Raw genomic sequence first — 26393 nt, 5'->3', positions numbered from 1 at the left:
CTTACTCCCCAGCAAGTCTGTTTAGGATTGCAGCCACATATTGACATTCTGATATTTTAAATGTTATTTGGTAAGCATGCTTGAGTGATCAGTTTCAGTGGAAACGTGAATCAAATATTTTAACTGAATATATAAGCACATGAATGTATATATTAAGTTTTTAAAAAGAAATACAAGTTTTTAAATAAACATACATTTAAACTCAAGAGAATTTTAATAGGTTACTTGCAAAATGTCATTGCAGGCAACAACGTCTACACAGTTTTAGTTCCAAATCCACAAAAACCACACAAAATTTATACAAATTAGCATAGTAAAAATTAATGCCTTAGAGGCTTTGCTGGCAGAACTTGTAGGTTCTAGAATGGGTGTTGCTTTTTATCCTTTTTTCTTTTTATTACAAAAAATTTACAAGTGAAATATTACTACAAAACTTTTTATAAGGTTTTCTGCAAAACATTTACAATTTTACCACCAACTATTTCTCTGTTTCAAAATCATTATGTAGATTTAACACCCTATGCGGGACACCAATTTTTGTGGGATGACAATTTAGTGACATGCATAAAAAAATCACAAGGCATTAGAAATGGAGACTTAAATACAAATATTGTTGCAATAAAACAGTTATAAAATTGAAAAATAGGACCCAACAAACATCATGCTTACCTAAGTTTAACAAAAACCTTTTCTCCTAAATTACACACTTTTATTACTTCTCTCATGAAACAGTGTGATAAATAATGACATAACACCGATTTCTAATGTAATCAGGAAACACATACACAACCTTATTCCAAGAAAGTATATTGAAAGAAAGAAAAAACCCTATTTCAACACTGGAGTTCTACCATGATAAATACACTTTGCACTGATAAGTACAGTAAAGCAAAAAATTTATAATGGCAGCAAAGGGAATGAACAGTGAAATGCCATTGAACAAGCTACTACTGCACATCTGTGCCCCATTACATACAACAGTTATATCCCACTGAGTCAAATAAAGGACACTGAAATTTACGATCCTTCTAAGACTGAAAAGTGGACTCAGAATAGTATGCAGAACAGACTATCAAAATGTTTTTAATTCCAGGAGTAAGTGCACCTGCTTACACAGTTTAATCTACATTAGATTGTGATACCAACCAGATTTTGATACACTTGTAATAGGGATTTTGCTGCAGATTTAAAATAATTTCCATTTCACATCTGCACACATGTGTGCAAAAAAGAATATTTAACAGCTGTGCAGAGTACTCTTACCTTCAGTTTACAAAAAATCTTTACTTCTAAGTTAACATGATCCTATTAGGAGATTTTATTTGCTTAACTACGTTTTTAGAGCACTGATTGTGAAGCATAATGATAAAATATATATTTGATGTTGCAGTTCATTTGCAACAGAAAATAATTAGTATTACCTAATGGCCATCGGTATTAAACATATCATCTAATTGATTCTGATGAGTTAAAGCCAGATATATCAGTTGAAAATGTTTTAACTAAAATATACAAAAACCCAAATAAAATTTAGAATGTTAAATGTCTACAAAAGGTTTAAGAAACTTTAAATTCATTAACTACAGTGTAAAATTGTTTTCTTTGCTATGTATGTAAGCTGAAAGTATGAAAGCCTTTCAGCTACACATTTCACTACACAGGGCATCCCTAAAGTGTACACAGTACAAACAACTATCTGTAGCTCCTTGTCTTTAAAAATCAATGCAATGTCACAAAATGTATAAGGATATAAAAGTATTTGTTTCATCTCAAACAGCTCCCGAAAGAAATTATAACTTTTTAAAAGGAAAAGAGTTAACTTCCTGCACTGAACTTTTAAGTTAAATCACCAAAATATTTTGGTGTAAAAAATGTAAAAAACAGGCAGTCATGAAATACCTTTCAACTTGTAAGATTTGTAAAATATTTATGCCAATGGGAAATGTTTAAAAATACAAAGTATATTTGGCCATATTTCTACTGTGTACTAAATTTACACTGATGCCTCTATCTAGTGAGAACTGGATTCAGAAAAAGCCTTTCACAGGACTAGCTGATATGCATGTGCATCCCTATCCATACAATCCTATTGAGTGCCAGAAGTTCTGAAGGATAACTTAGTTGCCACTAACAACAGCTAGATCTGACATAAAATAAACTGGTGTTCTTTTACTTTTTAAAAATGTGCTGTATTAATGAAACATGTATTGAGAACATAATCACTTATGTTCTTATGTCAAGGTAAAAACACACACTATATTTTTCTAATAGGCCTTGTTTCTGCAAAATCAAAATTACTGATTGAATAAACATTCTTTAAAATTATACGTTTCTGGCCTATTTAAATACAGAGGGGAGGAAATGTTAGATTTTACCAGGATCCAAAATCCCTTGCAGCTAGGTCCACACATCCAAAGGGACTTGGCTTGAGTTTCTCAAATAGCAGCCCCCTATAGTACATAGCATACCATTTTTGACACTAAGGGGACTTTCAAAAGGAATTTGTTATATGGCACATGGGCTGTTCAAAGAGAAACAAGAGGAAAAAAATCCTACTGAGTGTGCTGAAACCCTACGGAAAGCCAAAAGTAGCTCTTTGGATTCCGGCCATTATTTTTCAAAAGGAAGGGTAGGTAATATATTAATTTACAGTTACACTTTTGGTTGAAGTTATTCATCCTTTTCTTTGGCTGTTATGTCAAAGTCTAAAGAATTCAGTACATTGACCACAATATTTGATATTGACAAGGTTGACAGTGGTAGGTAAGTTCTGCAACATTCTACTTCCTACCATTTCCAAGTATTCTAATAAAATTGAAATATTTAAATTATAAGCTTTGCAAATGAAATTAACCAAGGTTTAGCAACAGATAACCTATGTCTTGAAATGGGATGAGTAAAGTATAGGACTTTTCATATTTGTTGCAATATTTCATTTTACATAGAAGTTAATTAAAATCTTATGTCAATATATTTCTAAGATTCAATATTTGCTACAGTATACACTCGCTCTATAGATCTCTTACTTCTCCTAGAAAGAGAATGATCTGTGTTTACTGATTGTCATTATACACACTACTATAATGTAGTGGCCAAAATTATCTGAGATGCACCTCAGACCCACTTAACATGCTGCCATCTGAACTAGTTTTAAAAATGAGCAAAGATGGCCAAATTCAGTATGTTTCACAACCTGAAAAGAAAGAAAAGTTTTTCACATCTTCACTAGACTATTATGCATTTTATTGTGCCTTTTGGACAAAGAGAATTCCCATGAAAATAGAGACTTCCATGAGAAAAAAAAACCTAACCAACAGCCATCCTGTTGCATATTCGTATCGTTTGTTGCTACAACAAACTTTTACATAATGTTAAAAGAGAAGAAAAAATCCAATTAAAATTCCATTGCATGATATAGAACTACATAAATTAGTACAGTGTGGAAGCAATATTTTCCTCATCTGCTTTATCCATAATTTATATCTTTGTCAACTGGCTCAGTTTTCATTTTTGAAAATGTTGTCTTGTTGTACAATGTACACTTCCTGTGCTAATCCTCCAACTTGGAATACTTACAGAAATCAAGACTGAATACATGATTTCCTGCTCTGTAATACACTTTTACCAGCCCACTTCCGTATCTTGAAAGGTATGTAAACTTAAGTGCAGCTCTAGGCATTTGTATAATCTTTCTTCAGAATTCCTCCATGTTTGTCGAAACATTAGGGGTTGCTGGGTTTGAATCTTGAGAAATGGCTGCAACCGTGACAATCCTTGGAGATCCAAGAACCTCAGTAACTGAAGAGTCCAATTCACCTGAGGTAACTATTGCAAGGGCTGTTCCCCCACCCTTCTTGTTCTGATGGGTTTTGACATGCTTGGAGAGATGGTCACTTCGCATAAATCTTTTAGAACACTCTGGGCATTCAAATCTTTTCTCACCTATTGAAAAATAATATTACATTTTATATTAACATCATTTAATAATTAACTGGCTACAATCAGTCTCAGTGATTTCAACTGGTTATCTTGTCTTTCTATTTGGTCTTGCTAAAGTATAATAATTTTAGAAATCTTTTTATTATTTTGAAGATACCATAATAAACATGAATGTATTTATGTGACTATTTAGTGAAACATACATCTATGTTTAGTTTACATTGCTAATACTGGCAATGGGTTGGATCCTATTAGTCAAGCTTTAGTCCCACTGAAATCTATGGAACATAGATTGCAACCTCTAATTTAAATGTATTTAAAGTGTGATTAATGTAATCAGGATCCAACATACACTGTCTGTAGCAAATATTCCTATATGAGCTTCCTGGGAGATTTATGGTTCTTTATATTATGACCAATTCAAATCCCATGTAAGTAGCCTAACATGTGACTTTTTCCACAGTAGATATGTGCATTCTCTCATCTAGCTTTCAATGTATCGCTGAATGCACATCTTCTGAACAGATTCAATAACCCTCCTTATATGAGGTTTCCATGGTGTCTTAAGATATGTGTGAGCATATGTGTTTTAAAAAGTAACTTGGAATTGTCCACTGGAGTACCTAACATGACAAATGTGAGTAACCTATCACAGAGTGGCCAGAGAGTACCTAACACAGTAAGTTATATTGGACAATTATTAGCTAGCTGCTATCTTTTCAGGTTACAAACTGGAAGCAGCTTAAATGGGAAGTTCCTTGTGAAATCACTCCACACAATTTCCAGCAATTCCCCCATCCTATTGCAGCCCAGCCCCCCACTACATTCCAAGCCATTCTGAGAGTATGCTAACCCTCTGGAGGCTCTCTGGCAGGTGAAAGAGATTGCAGTGGGAAAGAGCAGGCAGGAAAGCCATTGCACGGATGGATGTTGTTTAATGTTGAATACAACCTATAGAACACTTCAGAAGAGTATCATCATCCACAATAAGTAATATAGTGGATAGCACCTGAGGTCGCAATTCTATATACTTGGGAGTAAGTCCCATTGAACTCAAAGGGGCTTCCATCCGAATAAATCTGCATGAAGTTAACCACATGAAACCAATATGTCACTGCAAAGGAAAAATCCAAAAGCTGGTGTTGGATCTTTATCTCATCTATAAGATTGGGTATATAAAATCTTACACAATGCTTGAGTTTTGAAAAATCTGAATGTATTGTTTGATACCCAACCTCCTCAAAGGAAGTATTAGCAAACTTTCCCAAAACAGAGTAGAATCTGGGAATCTTTGCCAGTTTTTCTTGTGAATTATTTCAAAAGGAAAATAATCTACACAAATGCATCCTTCATATAAATGTATTGTTTGTTTACATGTAAGTATTGCTGCCTCTGTTGCTTTTGTTAAAATAAACTGTTACTTTATTGCAATGGCTATGTGTCAAAACTTCATGAAAATTGCATAAGTCAAAATACCACGTTTGCCTAAAACTTTCAATAGTAATAAGTTTCACTCACAAATGCCAATTACGATTCTGTTTGTTTGTGGGAAAGGTGTTTTTTTTTTTTTTACACTACACTTCAAGTTCTTGGAATAACCAATCTCTCACTTTTCTGCTCAAGCAAGGTTCTATGTTTATTTAAAATTTAGAACTTTTTGAAGTACACTAAAGTGTTTTTTAAAATATAAAATAAACTTTACCTTTAAAACCTTTATACATCCTATTCACTCACCTGTATGGGTTCGCCTGTGTCTTTGCAATTCATCACTCCTTGTAAATCTTTTTCCACAGAAGATCCAATTGCATACAAATGGCCGTTCTCCAGTATGCCAGCGAAGGTGAGCTCGGAGATGAGATGTTTTCCCGTATACTTTTCCACAGCCTTCAATATGGCAAATATGCTGTTTCTTTTTTCCTGGTTCATTACTGCTTCTATAAAAAAAAACACTAACAGTTAAAGTACAATTTACCACAAGACCTCAGTATAAAGCAATAAAATAAAATAAAATAAAAATAACAGGAATGCAACAGCAAAAGAATCACAGTTGGCCCCCAAAAGCCTGATCGTTTACAGCTATTACGACAATTACCTTCCTTCTCCTTCTCTGCAATTAGGGCATGAGCAAGCAACTCTTCTTAACCTTTTGCCGGGCTGCACTTCTTGATCAGAAGCTTGCTGGGCTTGTTGCAACTGCACCTGAGTTATCTGATCAGGACTAACAGCACCAATCGCCGCATTAGCAATGCCTCCTACTGCTACAGTTACCGGAGCTATTGTGGCTTGCTGCACTTTCACTCCTCCATCCTGTCCTTGTTGTTGACCTGTAAAATATGAAAAACTTTAACTTCTACAATTTATCAAAGTAAGGTCACAATGTATTTTCTTTTAAAAAATCTGTTTAGTTTATAAGTTGAAGAAAATTTCTCTCATATGCATAATACTGTGGGGCAGGAGGCGCCATCCCCCCAAGCTTATTAAACCCAGAATCATTTATATTAAAAAGGAAACCACTAAAACCCTCAGAAATATACTGCGCTAATTGCAAATAGTGAGGGAGAAATTGTGTGCTTACAAAATTGCTGAATTCCTTATCAGAGGTGGCACGCTGCTGTCTTGGCTGCAGTTGTTCCCACATTGTGCAGTGAAACCATTGTGGGAAGAGCTTGCTGCCAAAAATGGGTATGACTGCATAGGAAAAAATAAATAAAAATGTGGACATAAAACTGGTTGTATTTGCCCATAACTGTTGCTGTTCAACTGGCCTTTATAAATTTAACAATGTTGAAAGTCACTTTAAATTACATAACTTTAGATACAATTTATTGAACTCTTCAAAGTGTTTCATCATCACACATGAAGTTAGCATCCTGAATAACTAAATAAAGATGGCCACAGGAAACCAATGTCATTTAAACAATAAAGACTACTCCCTCAAAATTCTTTCTCTAGTCAGTTTCTGATGCTGAATTTTCATTTTTATCCCATTCGTTCAAAAGACTAAATGTGGCAAACTTCTGTGGCATTTCAGCTTGTTTCTTGATTGAGGGCAGTATCAATGATATTATTCCACAAACTCGAATAGTTCTAGCAGATCTCTGCTGAATCTTTTCGTTGTACAAGTGGTTGTGCATTATGCTTGATCAACCATGCTTGCACAAACATAGGGTTGGATCAAATAAGACCGCTGAGTTGGTGTCCCAGGTGCACCAGCAGTGGGGTGCGCACAGTTGGCCCCTGCCATTTGTGGCTGTGATGTAGTGCTTCTGAGGTCAAGCCCTGAAAGGAACGGAAGCTCTTGTTTCTGTAATGGGCACAACCTGTTCTTTCCAGAAGCGAGCATATCCGTTACATTGTGGCTGGCAGGGGTATGTGTGCACCACTGCCAGCAGTCTTGGGACACCAGTGCAAGAGTCCTAATGTATCCAACCCATAACTTCTGTTGGATTTTCCTCTTGCACATAGTTTGCAACTTCGTTTCTGCTAATGCAACATCATTTCTGTTAGCACAACATTATTTCCACTAGTGAAATGACACAGTTGGATATTGCTGTTAGCATATAGATTTTCTAACACTTGTTGCATAAAATTGAAAAATTAGAAGTGAGAGATTTGAGCATTGCATATTTCTAGAGTATGCAGAATTTGTAACTGGCCTAATACTGTAGATTATCTTATTAGAAGTTTATTAGAAAGCATTTTGAGGGAGTAAAAGGACAGCTAAAATAATATTTAAAAGCTTGCCTTAAAGCATTCACTCATCATTCTAAAGAGAAAACAGTTCATAACAGAAGGTTTAAAAACAAAAACAAAAACCCACTATCAGCCTCAACATCTCTACTAAGAGGTACTGATCCACGTTTGTGTTGGGTTCATCAAATCCCAGTTCATAGGTTGCTATCCAAGAGATTGAAATAGCAACCAATCCTTCGCCCTAGATTTGGAATATTTGTGTGTTTGCTCTTTTAACTCTTGGCTGACACAGATCTTGCCCATATTAGTAACCTCAATATTTTATTATCCAGAGTACAGTTTCAATAGGACGAAAAACAGTAATTACTATCATTAAAGAATTTTTACTGTCATCCAAGAATTATATACCGGAATTAGTTTTTTCTTTCCTTTTCTGTTCTGTGACTCTTCTGTCACAGGTCCTCTAGCTTCTTTGGAGAAAGTTAATGACCACAACAAAGCATGCTACCTTAGAGCAGCCCTTATAACATGCAGAACTTCCCTGTGCTATGTGAGCCTCCAAGGAATTTGAAATAAAGTAACTAAACAATAACCTATTACACTGCTGGCACCTTTTTTAAATCATCTCCAGTATTCTAGAGACTGTCTGACATGTAAATACCTTTCCCTCCCATATCTTCAGCTACTTTTAGAAATCCTGAAAAGATCAGCAATGTTACTGTCAGTATGCAACATTTTAAATATTAACAACTCTAGGTTCAACTTTGTCACACCTCTCCAATGCCTTGGCCAATAGCATCACCTACTCCTTCCTTGTAGAAGCAGAAATGCTCACTAGGGGGGAAAACCACTTAAGATCTGACAAGTGTTCCTGAAACAATGGGTCAACACATTAGTTCCCTTTCCTACTCAGAAGACTTAACATATTTCAACCCAAAGGCTGGTACAATGGCAACCTCTATATCATCTGTGGACAATCTGTGGATATGAAATCTACTGCTAAGGCTTTCTCCAAAAGTTATGTTCCTAGATGTATGTGCTGATCATTTCTTGGTTTTGGAGTAAATGTTTTAAGTTTGCACAACTTTCGACATACTCTTGGATGTCAACTTTTATGTCATTCTGGTTTCATTAAATTGTTACTGGTCCGGTCATACCATTTGTCAGGCAAATAGCATGTTAATGGACCTGCCCTTGGAACTTCTTGCAACTCAAGGAAGCAAGGAGCACTAAGGGGAATGTTTCTGACCAGACTAGTAACCTAGTGTTAATGGCCTGAAATTACAAATGAATAAGAACCATGTGCAGTCTTAAGAATTGCTTGTCTCTGTACTAAAGAAATCAAAGTCTCCAATGGAAGTGAAAAGGAATTTGCTTGCCCTCTTCCTTCTTTAAAACATGCTCATAAAATGGTCTTGCCAGAGGAGAGAAACTGGAGTGTTTGTGCTGAATGTAAGGTTACAATGGAAGGGCCATTCCATTACTGCAGATTTGAAATTACAGGTTTGAAACTGCAGCTTGTGTAAGATGTGGCAGCCATATTGACAGCAGGGATCAGGTGGTCTGAACATATAGCACTGATTCTGGCCTGCTTGCACTTGCTGCCTGAATAGCTCCTAGCACAATTCAAGGTGTTAGTTTTTATCTATAGAGCCTTACATGGCTCAGGACCACAAAACCTAATGGAAGGCCTCTACTGGTATGAACCTACTTGCGTACTATGATAATCATCCAAGGCCTTCCTCCAAGGGGGCCTTGGAGGATGGCAATATGAAGACCTTCACAATGGTGTTCTCCCCTCCCCACTGTGAAATGTTCTCCCCAACGTTGTCGGAGTTTCAGCACCAGGCTAAGACTATCCTGTACTCTCAGGCATTTGATAGAATATGAAATGGGTTTTAACAGGACCTGGCATTTATTGTTGTTCAAAATTGTTATATTTTTTTATTTAACTGGCTTTATATTATATTATATTTTAGGGTTTTAATCTTTATAAGCCATCCAGAGAGTTTTGGCCATTGAGCAGGACACAAATATAATAAATGAAATAAGCTTGAAGATGATAAAGGCTAGAGTCCAAGATGCTGAATCAACTTCAGTAAAGGCTTGTGTGTTGCTCGCACATGTGTGTTCTGGTGCAATTTTTGACACATTTCAAAATACAAGAAAGGATTCAGAGGCCCTTGTCCAAATTTGATTAAGGCATTTACTACATGTGTTATTCCAAATTTCCTTGATATTAAATAATGAGGAAGACTAAGCAGAACAGAGTGATAACTACTTTTCCCCATAGCATACTAGTTCTGGAATTCAAAACTTTACATATTGGTAGTATTCTAACAAGATTTTTCAAATTTTATTTTACCCATAGAACAAGACTGAAGAATCTGATATTTCTATAGTAACTTGGTTCACTCAACACAACAGCTCAGTAGGTTAACTTACCCACAGGGCTGTCATGTTATGCTGGGGGTGGTGGGGAGACACCATTTTTGCATGGCGCCAAAGGTCCTTTGGGTTGGCTTCCCATGGCTGGTTGTGTTGTGTGAACCCAGGTGGCAGAAGTGCTTGAGGTTAGACAACCATCAAATAACCCTAAAACAAGCCATGGATTATTTAAGGGTTGCCTAATTCTCAATAAGCTCCTGCTGAGTTTGCACAGCAAGCTGGAAGCCATGAAAAATGGTGTCTGCAGGCATCTGACACAATGCAACAGATCCCATAGGTAAATTAATTCAAATGCCTTTGCATGTGTATTACAAAAAACAACAATAAACTACAAAACAAAAAACTTTCTTTTACATCTCCTTGGCTAAAACTCTGGTCCATGATTTGATAACCTCTTACCTTAACTAGAGCAACTGTCTTCTATCGGGCCCTGTCTTCTCACCCACATCTTTTATCTCTCATTTCTGTGCAGAACTCTTCTTCCAAAATTATTCATGTCTTTGTTGTTCAAACTATATCACAAACCTCCACAAATCCCTATAGTGTTTTTCCCTCCCTTCCATATCCAACCCAAATTCCTTTTTCTAATCTTATTCTATCTTAATTTCCCTTTTATTTTACAAAATATTCCTGACTGTGACCTTTGCTTCCCCATCTGTCACCCTAAGCTGCCCTAAGATCAACTTACTTTCCTGTGCTCTCCTTCATCCATGGAACTGTTTTCAATTTTCAGAAGCAAGACACAAGTAACATCTATTACTAAAATATATTCATAAATATATTGGTTTTAGTCAATATGGAACATGCTTATACAACTTAAGTCCTGCTGAACTGAATGTAGACCATGTACTGTGTGTACTTGTCAACTTCCACTGTTTTTGTAGATTCAAACAGGCAATATAAGCAAGGAGGTTCATCGGCACTACTGCTCTATCAGTCAGAAGTAGGTCTGGCAGAGAATGATATCCAAAGGCAACAAAACACAATAGATGGAGGGCACTGTTTCAAGTGCCTGCATTCCTACTTGCAGTTAAAGGAAAGGTGCAATTATTCTCAGTTTTTGTCATTACTAGTACTGCTTTTTGAAGAAAGAATGAGTTGTCATTCTGGTTTATTTTTTACAATTCTAGTTAGTAAGACTGACTGAGAAGTGTTTTTCCTTGAGGACAAAACTGGGGATGTAAGGCCTCAAATAATTTATGAAACAGTCCTTGGTTTAAAATGGATCATCTAGAGATTACTTTACTTTCTGGTGAGTATTTATGATCCTTTAAGACCATGGCATTTTCAAAGAAATATGTCCTGGGCACAAAGCTTACTGTGGGATTAAAGGAAAGATATATGGCTTGTTGGTGAAGATCAATTTAAGGAAGCTGGAACAAATTTTACAACTGCAAACCAAGCTGGAATTAGAATACTTCAATTTGGACTGTGCAGATAACTATTAGGAAGATATGGATCCTTCAAAAAGAGAAACCTTTCAACACCATTAGATATAATTGTATAAAACATTGCTCCAGTCTGCCTAATCCTAAATAATCTTACTTGGAATTAGTATCTTGGTGGAATTAACTTCCAAGAAATTGTGTTTCCTGTAGCTGTGGATCAATTCTTTCCTCAAAACATGCCATGCAACTGCATCACAACCTCTACTACAAAAAAGTAACACACAGCTAATGGAGCTAACTAGGAAGCTTTAATTCAATGCTAGAAATGGCAAAACATTTTTTTTTATTTTGCTTAATTTAGATAGCCAGGACTATGTGACTTAGGCTGTAATACGCACTTACCTGGAAGTAACCCCTATTGAATTTAATGGGACTTATTGATGAGTAGACATAGGATTACATTCTAAGAGCAATTTTTAAAATATGTGTTTTAGACTGATTTGAGTATTTCCTTTCTAGAATGCATCATTAATGTCTTGGGTATAATTGAATTGAAGGACTTGTGTTTTTACAAATAAGACTGACCTAAATTGATATTTCCTGAAAACAGGCATAAACTGAATGAGGGATGGAAGCATACACTTCATTACTTTGTAAATGGATTACTATGAATTTGTGAAAGGGTTGGGATTGCACTGGCTGGCCGCACCAGCCATCACCATACATTTGAGGTCCCATCTGCATCAAGGCCTATACGCATATATCATAATGTACATAGGCACTATCTGTGTGATCTATGGTCAGAGCCTACGCAAGTTGGACACTGTGCAGACAATAGGTTAAAAGCCTAGAGATCTAAGTATGCCATCCCATAGTTTAAATGCCTATAGAGATTGTTTTGTCAACTCAAATATACAGAAATAGCACATACTATGTTGCAACTTGCCTTATAACACTTCACAGTGCAGGTAAGAGATAGCATATCTTAATATTCTGCATCTGCAATGAAAAGTTAGCTTGTTAGGGAGAGAATTTTAGACTGGGCTCATCCTCAATGCACTAGTTTTCTATATACAATTATTTCTTTTAATGGGGAAGCCTATAAATACACAATCTTCCACTTGCAATCTAAAATGGTACTCTCTGCATATTTAAATCAGACCTCTCTAGTAACTTGAAATCAGTATCTGTTGGTATGCTGTTTAAAGGTGATACATTGATGAAATATATTTTGAGAGATTCTTTAAACGCCAAGACTTAAAACAAGTTTTTTTCTTGGACAGCATGTCAACAAAACAAAAACGCTGTGGACATCATATATCACTTTAAGCCAGAAATCCTGTCTTATTAAATTATAAAGTGTACAAGCTATAGGGCATGGATAGTTTAGTGTTATGCCCAAACCTGGAATTATGCTTTATTGAACCCACCTTTAACCCATGATTTTTTGTTGATTTATAAATTCTGGCTTGTTTCGGACATAACACTATGCTACCCAAAATTAGTTTGTTTACCTGCTCGCATGAGCAGCAAACACGGAGCAAATGGGCTGAGCGCATCAGCACATGCACACTGTCATTTAATAAACCAGAATTCCTGGCTTAAAGTGACATGCAAATTGAGCCAGTGTGTTTGTATAATACACTAATGGGCAAAGATTCTACATCAATCCAGCCTAAATTAACCCCCTTGCCCCATAATAGATCGTATGATAGGATGGAAGAGAAAACTTATTTCCTACTAGATCAAAAGAACAAAGAAATTAATGGTGTGTGTCTTGCAGTCAGGCTAAACAAGTATCTGTGCTGTGCATTACCAAAGGTGTGAGTGCACAAGTTAGTGACTTGATCACTACTAAGAGACTGTGACATTAGAAGACTGACCAAATATTCACAATGACTGACCAGTAAAAGAATTTGGATAACTCAATGAAAATGTCGACCCAGTGTGTAGAGGCTGTGAAAATGCAAATTTCATTTGGGGAGTCATTAGGAGGAATTGAAACTAAGGCCATGGCTAGACCAGGCCTATATCCTGGGATCCAAATGACACATAGGGTATCCCGGGAGCAGGCAGGGACGACCCCTCCATTTGCCTGGGATAATCCTTAGGTCTAGCTAAGGCCTAAAACTGCCAGTATCATAGTGCATTTATATAAATCTATAGTGCAACCACATTTGGAATACTGTACACAGTTTTGGTCACTGTATCTTAAAAAAAAAAGATATTGTAGAGCTGCAAAAAGGTGCAGAGAAGACCAACTAAAATGATCAAGGTTCTGGAACAATCCATAACACATGTATAAAGTTATGCATAATTTGAAAAAAGTGGATCGGAAGATATTTTTCATCCTATCTCATAGTACTAGAACCCAGAAAATTCAAGATGTACTTCACACAATACAGTTAAACAATGTAATTCACTACCACAAGTAGTAGTGATGGCCACCAACATGGATGGCTTTAAATGGGGATTAGATAAATTCATGGAGGGTAAGGCTACCAATGGCTACTAGTCATGATGGCTATATATTCCTTCCAGTATCAGAGTTAGCATGCCTGGGGAATATGAGCAGGAGGATGCTATTGCGCTAATGTACAGCTTGCAGGCTTCTCATAGGCATCTGGTTGGCAACTATGGGAACAGAATACCAGGACTAATGTAACAGCTGTTCTTAAGACTTTGTGAAAAGCATGACACAACACTAAAGCCAACACATAATCCAAATTTGGCACCCTTGTTCTGAGGAATTGGATTGTTTAATTACCAGATGCAGGTAAACTACTCTTCAGGCATTTCAATCTTCTTACATAACATTGGACAATGTTATTATCCTATTGTGGAGATCTCCTTCTCCATAAGCTGCTTGCACGTTCTAGAGCACTGTTTAAGGATCTATAGTCTGATCATAGCTTGACTCAGATGAAATAGATGCGCTACTTTCCATAGCCTCAAAGCTCTGAGATGAAAAGCCTTTGCATAAAACAGGTAACATTGGAGAATAAAGTCATATATGGAAAGGAGTAGCTGGAGTCATAGGACAGGTGGATCCAGATTCATGTATGTGCAATTGGACTGGTGGAAGCCAATGCCCCTAACCCAGTGGTTCTCAACCTTCCTAATGCCGCGACCCTTTAATACAGTTCCTCATGTTGTGGTGACCCCCAACCATAAAATTACTTTCGTTCTTCTCTACACGATCCATTGTCATGGGATGGTTTGCTAATGAAAATAATACATAACAATAGCTTTAATAATACAAAAGATGATACATGACATAGTTCAGTCAATACAGTTTCCTAAGACCATCAGAAATATGTGTTTTCTGATGGTCTTAGGCGACCCCTGTGAAAGGGTCATTCGACCCCCGAAGGGGTCCCGACCCACAGGTTGAGAACCGCTGCCCTAACCCGTCCTACCAATGATAGCCCCTTGAAAAGGTTACAGAGAGCCAGGGACCTTGCTGAATGGGATAACTGTGGTGTGTAGGGAGAGGGGATCCCCCAAAATCAGGGAGATCCTGAATCCAAACTTATTTTAAGTTTAAACCATGAGGGGGAATTTAAGGTGAACATCAATACTGAAAGTCAGCAGTGATGGCAACAGAAATGCATTTTGTTATAGCAAGTCCAGTACTGATGAGCAGTCCATCTGTGCATACATTGAAAAGCAGCAACCCTCAAAAGCATCAATGACTGCAACTACATCAGTTGAATGAACTAGGGAAATGCTTGGATTCTGGGAATAGCAGCAAAGCATTGACTTTGAATCCTATCTTATAAGATACATATTCAGTCTGGTTGGCAGAACTCAATGACTAAGCTTTATTTGCAATCTCTTAGCTTTCCATAGATATTGTATTCAGTTCAACTGGTAATATATGTATGTATCTTTGGCCAACAGTCTGTAAGGTAGATTTAGATCAGGAAAACAGAAAGGGGGAGATTTCAACCCTAAGGACTGATACTCTATGTAAGCTGAAGCCTGATCATTAGAGATTATGCATGTAGTGCTGGAATAAACTGCTTAGTTCCTAAAGGTGCCATAGAATTTGCTCAGCTCTTTCTGCTATGGACTAACACAGGTATTATCTTTGGTTTAAAAAAGAAAAGGAAGGGAACACTTGAGGGCAAGCATTTATGTCACGCGAAAGCTAATCAACACTTCCCCTACATTTTTAGCAAGGATAATATTGACCAAATATTCTCAAATTCTATTTCTCCACTTTCGTGAGCATTGACTAAGACAGAAAACTCAACTACACTCTCAAATGCAGCAGCATATAACATTTAGTTAGCTTCTTAGTGCACTTAGTCTGAGGAAGTAATCTCTCTTAGTGTCATTAGAACTGACATGTAAAATAAGCAGGTACCTTACTTTTCACTTCAACTTGCGATAACTTGCGATAGGCTGAATCACAGCAGATTTACATGACCATTATGAAATGGAAGAACAGCCATATGGTGATTCTGCCTAATACATGGGCAGCAAAATGGTCATGCAAGTAAGCATCAGCACTGGCTACAAGAGAGGCAACAAGGCAAAGAAGTATATATACAAATTTTTACATACAACAGGTTAATTGCAAAGCAACTTCGCCTACTCTTAATTTACCTAGAAGAAAAAAGCTTCCTAAAAAACTTGCTTAAATGTGTATAGTCAGCTTTCCTCATGCTCATGTTGTCCAGATGCCTTTGAATACAGCTAGAGATGTGAAAGCCCCCAAAACTGGAACAGCCTTAGATTATGAAAGTTTTTGTAAAAATTTAAGACAAAGGCCACAGCTAGACCTAAGGTTTATCCTGGGATCATCCAGGGTTCACCCCTGCCTGAGCACTGGATCCCCTGTGTGTCACCTAGATGAACAGGTTTGACCCTTGGACGATCCAGGGATAAAACTTAGGCCTAGCTATGGCCAAAGTCTTTATTCCCCCAAAATGATTTGTTAAATGATGTAATAAGACTTAGAGATGTAAAGTGTCTGAAAAGAATGACACCATGGGGGGGGGGGAAATGTTTTGTTAATCCTATCTGTAAGATTCTCAGCATAGTTACTTCTTCCACTACTTATTAATATTATTCTAATGTGTGCTTTACTGACAGACATTTAGGGATGCTCCAGATCAGTTTCCCAACATGTGAGTAGAGTCATAACATAGTATGGAAGAAATGTACATTCTTCTACAGAGTCCTGTGTTTCTGGGCTTGTTCTGGTTAGATGCTGTAGCAGTCAATTAATGTAATATTAATCTAAAACACACATATGAAAAAAAAAACCCCACCACTGTAGGTTATCTCACTACTGTCATGAGATGTGATGGACCAGCATAGTGGTTATCCCACCTATGTTTCTTTAAAACAAAACAAAAAATATTGAGCTTGGGTCTATGGAACTCGCTGCCAATGTTTTTAATGAAGTTCTCAATTAGACCCCTTACTGCTAAGAAATACTGCCTCAGCTATAAGACTCTTGACTGGTGCCATCAGATTTAAAAAGTTTCCCTAAGCTTCCCCACAAACAAGAATAGATGCAGTACACCAGACTTCCTCTGCCTCCAGTTCTTTCCGCTTCTTCTGGCTTCTAGGATGGTTCAGATGTTTCAGGGACTAATTGCTGAAGTTCCCTCTGGGTCAGACATAAAATAGTAATCTAAAACATGGTATGTAAAAGTTGTTTTGCCCATAAAATTATCATGTTTGTTATATTAAAGGTTGCTTTATATTCCTAAAGTAGCTTTCCACAATCTGGTGCCCTCCAGATTTTTGGACTATAGTGCCCATTGGCCATGCCACCTGTGGTTGATGGGAGTTAAGTCCAAAATACCTGTAGGGAACCAGGTTGGAGAAGGTTGTCCTAAAGCAACAAAGTGACTTTAGATCAGTAAAGAGCACTAAACAAATAAATATTGCTTATTTTTTAATCCCCCCCCCCCCCATTTCTTTTCCTGGAAAAAAAGTTCTCACAGGAATTATAGATGGGAGAGGAAGAGGAACTAAAATTAGGTAAAGAGGTCATATCTCAAAAGGTTTGGCTATATCAGTTGCTGAAACAGAATGAACAATTACACTGAGCAGAAATGCTGAATAGAGCATGGGAATTAACCACATTCTTCAGCTACTTCTCCTTGGTATTAAATAATTTCTGGTTGAAGATTGAAGTGCATAAGGAGATGATGTTGAATCTCTTCCAATCAACTGATTTGAGTAGCTTGAGTCACCACTCAACCAAGTATAATTAGCCCTTTTATTAGAATGTGTAATATAAACATTGCAGACTGAGCAGGGGATGAAAGAATACAGAATAAGAGCCTATGTGAGCAATAAATGGCAAAATGCAATGAGAGATCAGGTAGTTTTAGGCCTATTCTAAACATGCAAGAGAATGAGATGGTAGACTTCTAAAGGGGTATGAATAGACTGTGTCACTTCAGACTACAATGATGATACCAGGTTTTGTTAATGCTACACATGTAAAAACAGCATATTCCATGCAAGTAGAGAACTAGCAAGATATGGAGAAAAGTTCTAATCCAGCCTTCTCACTGTTATGCTAATTTCCTACTTATTTAAGAGATTTTTGTTGCTGTTGCTTTAGAAAGGGGAGCGTTAAAATGTCCTTATGCGTTAAGATACATTTTCTTTAAATGTTTATATTATTGGTATATGATAGCAAAAAACCTAGCAAAGATATAGCTAATGTTAGCAATGCTTCTTGGAAATGAGTGTGTGGGGGGGAAACAATGTAGACTTGCTTTACACATGGTGAACCTATAAAAAAGTTATAACCCATTTAAAGAGAATTATTAGATATCCTTTACCTATGAATCCTATGTACATCTTCCTTGGATATTTTAATGATGTAAGAAATGAGCATATGAAACTGATAGAAAATCTTTCAACAGTGCAGAATTAGTTAGATGACATAATGGAAGCTGCTAAATGGAGATTAGTCTACATTCATTCTTTAAAGGAACGGATGGATAAAATGAGATTCATTTCCTCAATGGTTAAATTAGCAGAATTTGTTCACCTCTCTCCATGAAGGTAGAGAAACATAAACGTTGAACTATTTACTTTTTACATGAAAAATTTGGACTGATGAATACAGAGCATTACAGGTACACATTTCTGATGTGGGCTTCATATTGCTATAGATATGTTGTTTAATGTGAAAGTAGGAAGGTGTAGAATGCTTTAGCTATTGGTAGTTTAAAATTACTTTGGCTATTGATAGTTTAAAATTACTTAAGTATGTGTCTTATGTTTCATTTCATGTTTTTGTGTGAGGTTGTGTGCGCGATATCTCTTTATCTCGGTAAATCTTCTGCATAGATTCCACTTCGTACACTGGGAAGACACTCACTATTTGCTTACTGCTATGCTGCACAATTAGGATAGAGTAAAGGCTCCAGAAAGTGTAAAGATTGTGATTGAGAAAATGATATCTTGTTTGCTACAATGTGAACAGTTGATATTCAGTGAGATATCAAATCAATACAACCACTAACTTAAGGACAGGAGAGATGAGAAAGTCAGTTCTCATAGGTTTTGCAATTGTAACTGTAGGGCAAGCTACACATGACAGGAGCAGAATGTGAGTTATTCTCACTCTTATAAAACAGGAATGAGTTGTTGAACCTTTTCCCTATCCCATGCATTTCCCCTCAAAATTGCTTCTTCCCATTTCCTTCTCAGTGGGAGTTCCAGCCCCATTAGGGGGGAAAAACATCTGGGAAGAAGGAATTTCAGGAAGAAGTAGGGGAAAGGAAAAGATTCAACCACCACCACCAATTAGCCTTCAGCCCTTTATAGGAATTTAGCAAGATATTTACTCTGACAGGTTGCAGCAGTGTAACATAGGTCACAGAGACTTAACTATATCAGAGCTCAAGGGGCAATCTCATCTATATGAAAGATGCTAGCACACAGAGAAAGCATTTAAGATGTGACAGTAAACAATGGCATCAGCTTTGGACTCATGCACTTCTTCTTTCCCATGTTCCTCCCTCATGGTGATTAGAAATGTCCAAATTATGGTTTGTAAACAAGCTGTGGCTTGCTATATTCAGACAAAAACAACAAACTATGGTTGTCACCAATGACATGGGTTTTCTGGAAAAAGTCCCAATGCAAGTTAAGGTTATTTACATAGGAAAAAATAAATTTACATAAGAAAAAGTTCTGATGGCCTATTGCATGAGTGCTCTTCCAGACCTTTTGGTCTACAACTCCCATCTTTCCTCACCATTGGTATGCTGGCTAGAGCTGATGAGAGGTGTAGCCCACCAAATGTTCTGGCCTACATGTTGCCCACTCCTGCCCTAAAGAACTAATTTAGCACGTTTATTTTACTTGTATTTTAGTAAACAAAGTTTTAAAAAGTACACCATTTTAATGTTTTGTCCCAATACACCGCAAGTATTTTCCCTGCAATATCAAAGTCGGAAAAATTAAAGCACATTTAACTGTTATATGTAGATTTTTTTTATTGAAATACTTGTAAAAATGTAAAGACAATAGCATGCAGTTCCCTTACAATGTTTAAATTTAAGGGGAGGGGGAACCAAGGTACTGAAACTATTGACACACTAATTAAACTTAGCAACCCAAAGAAATGTGCCTGATATGCAAATAACCACTCATCTACTTCAACAGTGTTCAACTTTCTTCCATTATGGTTACTGGGATACCTTCAGTTTCACTGTCTTTTTTTTTATTAGTTCCATTTCACTCTGACACATTTATGTATTTCAATGATATATGTATTCTCTCACATACTTGCTAAAGATAATCAGATGAAAATCATTAATTGCAACTTTGAAACTGCCAAGCTTGCCTAATATTGTATTTACAATTGGCATACATTCATTTTTATGAGTGAATTTATGAAATGGATTTTTTTCCTGTTTTAGGAAATTTTCTGTCCCACTAGCTGTACCTGGCGTAACATACGCCGTTGTAGCATATCTTAAAGTTTATTCATTAAATATCATCGCAGGGGCGCAGGCTGCTTGGAAGTCGCCAATACAGTGCCGTCTGGCAGACCTGGGGGCAGGGAGGTTGGGGGGCAGGTGTCCCCCTCTCCCCGGAGTTCCTGTCAGCCTTGGGCCGCCCGCTCAGCTTGCATGAGATTAGACCGGGGCCTCGGCTCACAGCAGGCAAGCAGCCTCCCACCCAGCCACCAAGGGCCTCGCTCATGCTCCGGACCGTGGCGCTGCCCCCTTCGTGGGGGGGGGGGAAGCAAAGAGGCAGAATGGGGTGTAGGATTACCTTGGAAAGCCCAGAGGAGTCGGGCGAGGGGCTTAGCAACCTGTATCAGCTGAAGCCTGTACGGAAACATACCTAAGCGTTTTATATATATAGATATCACTATTTGCCACTAAACCTCAGAGGCTGTTTTGTATTAGCACATATGAAGGAAGGGAAATGCAAGGAGTGAGTGAGCGTTACATCTGAATGTCCATTCCACTCACACTGGGAAAACAAGTGCTAATTTTATGTCAACCGTTTCTACAAAGAACTCTTAATGATGTACGCTGCAGGGAAAGGAAATGTTCATCTTCCATACGTTTTTGATCGTCATATATTTACCACCTTAGAAATGGGTACCAACCGTATGCTAGTGTCCCATTTTGACAAAGATTTTTAATTTTAATAATCTCTCATTAACTAGAATTATTCTTCATTAAGACTGTAAAATATCAACATTCTATCAGTTACAATAGATATGATCTTACACACCATGTACAATTCTAACTAATGTTGCTTTTCAACATTTGGGTTTTGCAACTTCTAAAGTATTTTATGTTCAGTTTCTGAAAGTTTTTAAAAAGTCTGCAACTTTTCCTTAGATATTGAAATTAACCATTAGTTTGTATAGTGAATTTCTGGCTTCTGAACAGAATTAGAACAGTATTAGATATAACATAAATTCAGACAGCACGTTATTACATCACTGTTTAACTGCATGGTATATTCATGTTCTAGGTTTGGGTCTGGAATCAAGACTTTTAAGTAGTGACTTGAATTAAGTGCTTATTTCTTCATCAATTCACAAGTAATGGCTAAAATCATGAGAATTGTTAGCAGTTACCAGCCATACATTTTGGTGAAAAGCATGAAGGTGAACATAGACCAAGTTCAAAACAGACACTTTACTGCAACATTAATTTATACCATGGTAACCTGTGAAGACTTTCTATTAATACTTAATAATAGGAACCCTAAAGATCATTTGAGATGTTCTGCACATTGGGCCTTTCCTTGCTCCCCTATTTTGCCATAGGCCTCTGCACCACCCAAAAAGCCATTTTTGAAGGCCATCATTTAAGCTAAAAAGGATCAGCAGTTGCTGGGCAGTCTATAATTTTGTTAATAGGCCTTAATTATATTTTATAGAGCACTTACCTGCAACACTTGTAATGGTGACTGGAACTCCTTGCACTTGAACACCTGCAGCACTCAAGTTGGCTACACTTACTGTCTGAAGATTAGGCACTGAAGCAATCTGAGCAGCATTTAGCGTTATTGGTGTGCCAGCAACAGCTACTGGTGCAATCTGAGCTATGGTGCCACCACTTGAAGATACAGGGGTAATTGTTAGTTGTTGGGGTAACCCAGCATTTTGAACCTGGAGATTTGAAAGGCTTTGAAGATTTTGGACCTGCACTGTCTGCCAACTGATCTGCCCTGATGGAGTTAAAGTTGGTGCTCTTATGAGCACTTGAGTAGGACTCATTGCTTGTAGCTGAACATTTTGCAAAGACTGCTGCTGAATGGTCTGAATAGTTTGTCCTGATTGAAGCTGAAAAGACTGTGGAGAAATAGCCTGAATGATCTGCTGCTGTGGCTGTTGGATCTGTATCTGTTGTAAAATAGGTTGACCTACTATTTGTACCTGCTGCAGCGAATTTGACTGATCTTGCACATTTTGCAATCCATTAGATTGAAGCTGATTAGAGTTCTGAGCTTCTGTTTCTGACGTGGTTGTTTGAGTTTCTTCATTACTAGGCTCAGAACTGTTTGCTGTGCTTGCATACTGGCCAGTTTCTGCAGTGCTTACTAAAGTTTCACTGCTTGTTAGCGATGTGGAGGCAGTAGTTGTGCAAGTGGTAGAGGAAGGAGAATCTGGCAAAGTACTAACAGAAGCCGTTGTGACAGGTGCTGATAGCAGCTGATTTCCATTGGAAACTCCACTATCAGTGGACTGAGTGACCTGTCCAGAACTACTACCAGCAGCAACATTTATTACTGGTAATGCTAGAGTCACTCCCCCAATGTTTATAGGCAGTGATGTTACAACTTGTGCCTGAGTACCAGCAATAGGTAGCTGCAGTGGAATAGAAACACCGGGCCTAATCTGGACTGGCACTGTTTGATTTGCCAAGTTCTGAGCAATAATATTCCCAGAGGCTGTCCTATTTGTAGTTGTAATAATAGCTTGATTATTCCCTGCAGGGATGAGCTGAATTTGACCCTGTAAATCTTGCAGAGCTGTGGCATTAGCAGGATTTATTTGAATTTGTTGACCTTCCGTTGTCTGAATCTGTGGAATCACTTGGTACTGAACACTACCACCTGGATTCTGTACTTGTATGACTTGAAACTGTCCTGGAGTTACTCCAGAAGAATTGCTTGGTTTTGTTTTTGAAGGGGATGCATTTCCGTTGTTGCTGCTAGAGGGACTTGCTGCACTTGAAGCAACAGAAGATGCTTGTTGGATGTTGTTCTCTTTTGAAGCAGGAGCAGCAGCAACAAGCTGCCAAGCATTTCCAGCAAGCTGAGTTGTTACTAATTCTAATTGTTGTGGTTGATTTTGAAGCTGCACCAAACCTTGACTCGGATCTATGATAATCTGTTGTCCAGTTGCTTGATTTTCACCAGGAGTCCCTATTTTGCTGCAAGTTGCTGCCAGCAGAGCCAGAGGTGAAGGTTGGGAATCCTAACAGAAACATAGTGCATGTCAAGAGATAAATAGAACTTGTGAACTACAAAGCAGTAGCAGGAATATTAAAGATTGCTAGGAAACAAGATACTATACACATGGCCATGGATAGCTTACCATCTAGTGTATTATCAAACATCCAAAGAAGTTAACTTTAATTACTCCAACCAAGAATTTAATTTAATTAAAGTTAACTTTAATCACTCCAACCAAGAATTTCTTCCTCCACTGAAACTTCCACAGGCCTTCACAGTAAAGTTTTTGATGAATACAAGAAAACCCTTCCCCAAATATGTCCAGGCAATAATGATTTGATCTTGTTCACTAAGCCGCACAGCAATATCTCTCGACCTGAAAATGACTGAGCCAGTTTTTATATAGGGAACTCCCCCATTTTCCTACATATTTTACCTGAGAGGCTCCAGTTTTGCTTTTCTTATTGTTGTTTTCAGCCTCAGGAGATTTTTCTCCCTCTGAGGCCATAGCTTCCTCCTTCTTTTGATCTGAAAAAAAAAATCAAAACACCCAAACCCATTAAGCATTGTTATCCTCTTTTATTTGTACAAAAAGTAACCTGTGAGAGCATTCTCACCGGCTCCCTGCCCAACTCCTCCTCCTGTCTGAAAGCCACTGTCCACATGAGTATTGCAGAAAAGGGAAACCTAAGAAACGTGGTTTGAAACCCTGCCTACGGGGGCTGGCCAGTGAACACCCAGAAAGGGGAGGTTTGATTGGTTTCTGGTCTCGGAGCCTGTAAGGCGGAGGGGGGGAAATCCACCCACAACTCTCCTCCTCCTCCTGCCCCTAAAGCATCTACGGCTACTGAGTGGCCCAGGATGCTTTAGGGGCAGGAGGAGGGAGGCGCAAGGGAGGGGAAAATGGGAGGAAACAGAAACGAAGGAGGGATGGATGTGCACAGGAGGGAGGACTAGGAAAGAAAGAGGGAATGGAAGAGGGAGGAAAGGAGGAGGGTCAGAGGGAGGGGAGAAAGAGGGGGGCTCGGAAGAAATGGGGGAAGGCAGGGCGGGAAGGCGCAGCAGAGAGGGGGCGGCGGGGGCGGGAAGGAGGGGACGGAGGAAGGTGTGGGCTACGTACCGCTCATCCCGCATTAACGCCCGCTGAGGCGCGGCTCGAGGAGGAGGGGAGGGACGGAGGGCGGGGTGCTGGGGGCAGCGGCGGGGAGAAGGCCGGTCGCTGCCGGAGCTGGGAGGAGCAGGTCGGCCTATTTTTCCACGAATGGCTGCCGCTGGGCTGTGGCGTAGCTGCCCGTCTCTCCGCCCGCTGCCGCCGCCTGCCTCAGCCCCGGCCCCTGATTGACAACTTGGAGCCAGAGGAAAGGGTGGGGGGGAGAGGAGAGAGCGAGCTGGGGATGGAGGAGGGCGGGGCCCTGCGAGGCCCAGGCTGACACCCACTGAGGAGGGAACCGAAGCTAGCAGCAGCTGGCCTGAAGGGAAGGAAGGGGCGGGGGAGCGGGAGGAGGAGGCGGGGCGAAGGCGGCGCGAGTTCCGCGTAAGCCAGGCCCTCGCCTTGAAACAGGCCGGCCGGCCTACAGACAGAAACCACAGCAGCGCGAGCAGGAAAGGGGGGGGAGCAAAAGGAGGAGGTGGGCGTGGCCAGGGCGGCGCGAGGGAAGGAAAGAAGCCTGACTAACTGTCGTTGTGGGTGGGTAGCTTCCTTCCCCTCCGCCCACTTGACAGCAAAAGGAAAGCGGAGGCGGGATCAAAGGCGGGGCGAAGGTGGACTTGTGCTTTCCGCCCGCCCCTCTCTCTACCCGAAAGCGTGCGGTGAAGCTGTTGAGACGCTGATTGACAAGCCACAGAGAACCCGGCGACAAATGAAATAGGAAGGAGAGAGAAGCGCGAACCAATTCGCGCGCCTGTAACTGACAGCGCGGGAAGGATGCGATGCCGCAGCCGCTCCCCAGCTACTGGCGCCTCACCCGTTTGAAGGAAGGTCTCGAACTCTAATTGGTCGGGACAGACTTTTTAAAGCCAACTTTGTCCGCCTGTTTGCTGCCTCTGTAGGACTCGGAAGGGAGACAGCTGCCCCCCGCTAGAAGGGCATGTATCTGCAAATTCAGGGTGTGTGTTTTTAAACCCCTGTTTGCGGTTGGATTTAGTAAGGCGCACTGCATGCTGGGATTTGTAGTGTAGAATAGAGCCTGCGTCTGCGCAACGCAGGCCAGGTACTACTTTAGTTAGGTTACTTAAATATCCCAAGTGAGGACACGAATAGTTCCCGATAATGATGCTTCATCATTTATTCTGATCAGCAACAGATTTGGTTCATGTTCAAAATAAAAGACCCCGATTCTATTTTGACGACTTTGGCTTTAGGTGCCACTGGAAAACGTTAGTCTACTCTCTGAGCAACTTGTGGCCCTCCAGATGTTTGACCTGCAACTTCCATAATTCTTCACCAGGTCAAACATCTGGAGCACCACAAGTTGCTCACCCCTGTAGAGAGTAGACTATCATTTTCCAGTGGCATCTAAAGCCAAAGTTGCCAAAATCAAAATAAACTCAGTTTCCTTTTCTTTTAAACCTAAAGGCAAGAAATAGTGAGAAGTTGCCCACTTGCTCTACAAGTTGATTATTTGAATTACTGAAATACCTGGAATATTCTTTCTGTTCACATATAGCAGTTTGCTAGATCCAAACCCAGAGAGGACAGCAGATATGAAATAAATTCAAACCATATGTTCATAGTAATTGATAGTCAATAATTACTAAAAATGGCAACATATAAGTGACAGGATTGCAGTTTGGTAGAACCTGGTTCTCCCACACAAAATAACCTCCAAAACTAGAGAAAAGGCCTTCAGCAAGTTTGTAGTAGGTATTCTGGCCTTCATCTCTTTAGTTCCATATTTGAGTTCTGTTCCTTTGTTCCAGATCAAAGTACCTATTATACTTTGATCTGGAAAGTGTGAAAGTATAATAGGGGAGAGCTGATATTTTAAAAATCTGGAATGCAGCTGT

General features: G+C 38.9%; 1 protein-coding gene across 1 annotated transcript; it reads right to left on the bottom strand.

The window, feature by feature from the left end:
• Positions 1-191: 191 nt before the first annotated feature.
• On the bottom strand, positions 192-24836 carry SP4 (Sp4 transcription factor). Its single transcript, XM_063123712.1, has 6 exons — positions 24508-24836; positions 23824-23915; positions 21876-23409; positions 6032-6263; positions 5674-5873; positions 192-3942 (listed from the first exon to the last, which is right to left on the bottom strand). The coding sequence occupies exons 1-6, from the start codon at positions 24512-24514 to the stop codon at positions 3695-3697; spliced, it is 2313 nt and encodes a 770-aa protein (XP_062979782.1). The 5' UTR covers positions 24515-24836; the 3' UTR covers positions 192-3694.
• Between the last annotated feature and the right edge of the window lie 1557 nt (positions 24837-26393).

The sequence above is a fragment of the Elgaria multicarinata genome, chromosome 1 (assembly GCF_023053635.1).
Source record: "Elgaria multicarinata webbii isolate HBS135686 ecotype San Diego chromosome 1, rElgMul1.1.pri, whole genome shotgun sequence".
NCBI classification, from domain to species: domain Eukaryota; kingdom Metazoa; phylum Chordata; class Lepidosauria; order Squamata; family Anguidae; genus Elgaria; species Elgaria multicarinata.
Note: the sequence above shows the minus strand (reverse complement) of the source record. Positions and strands in the feature narration are given on the sequence as shown.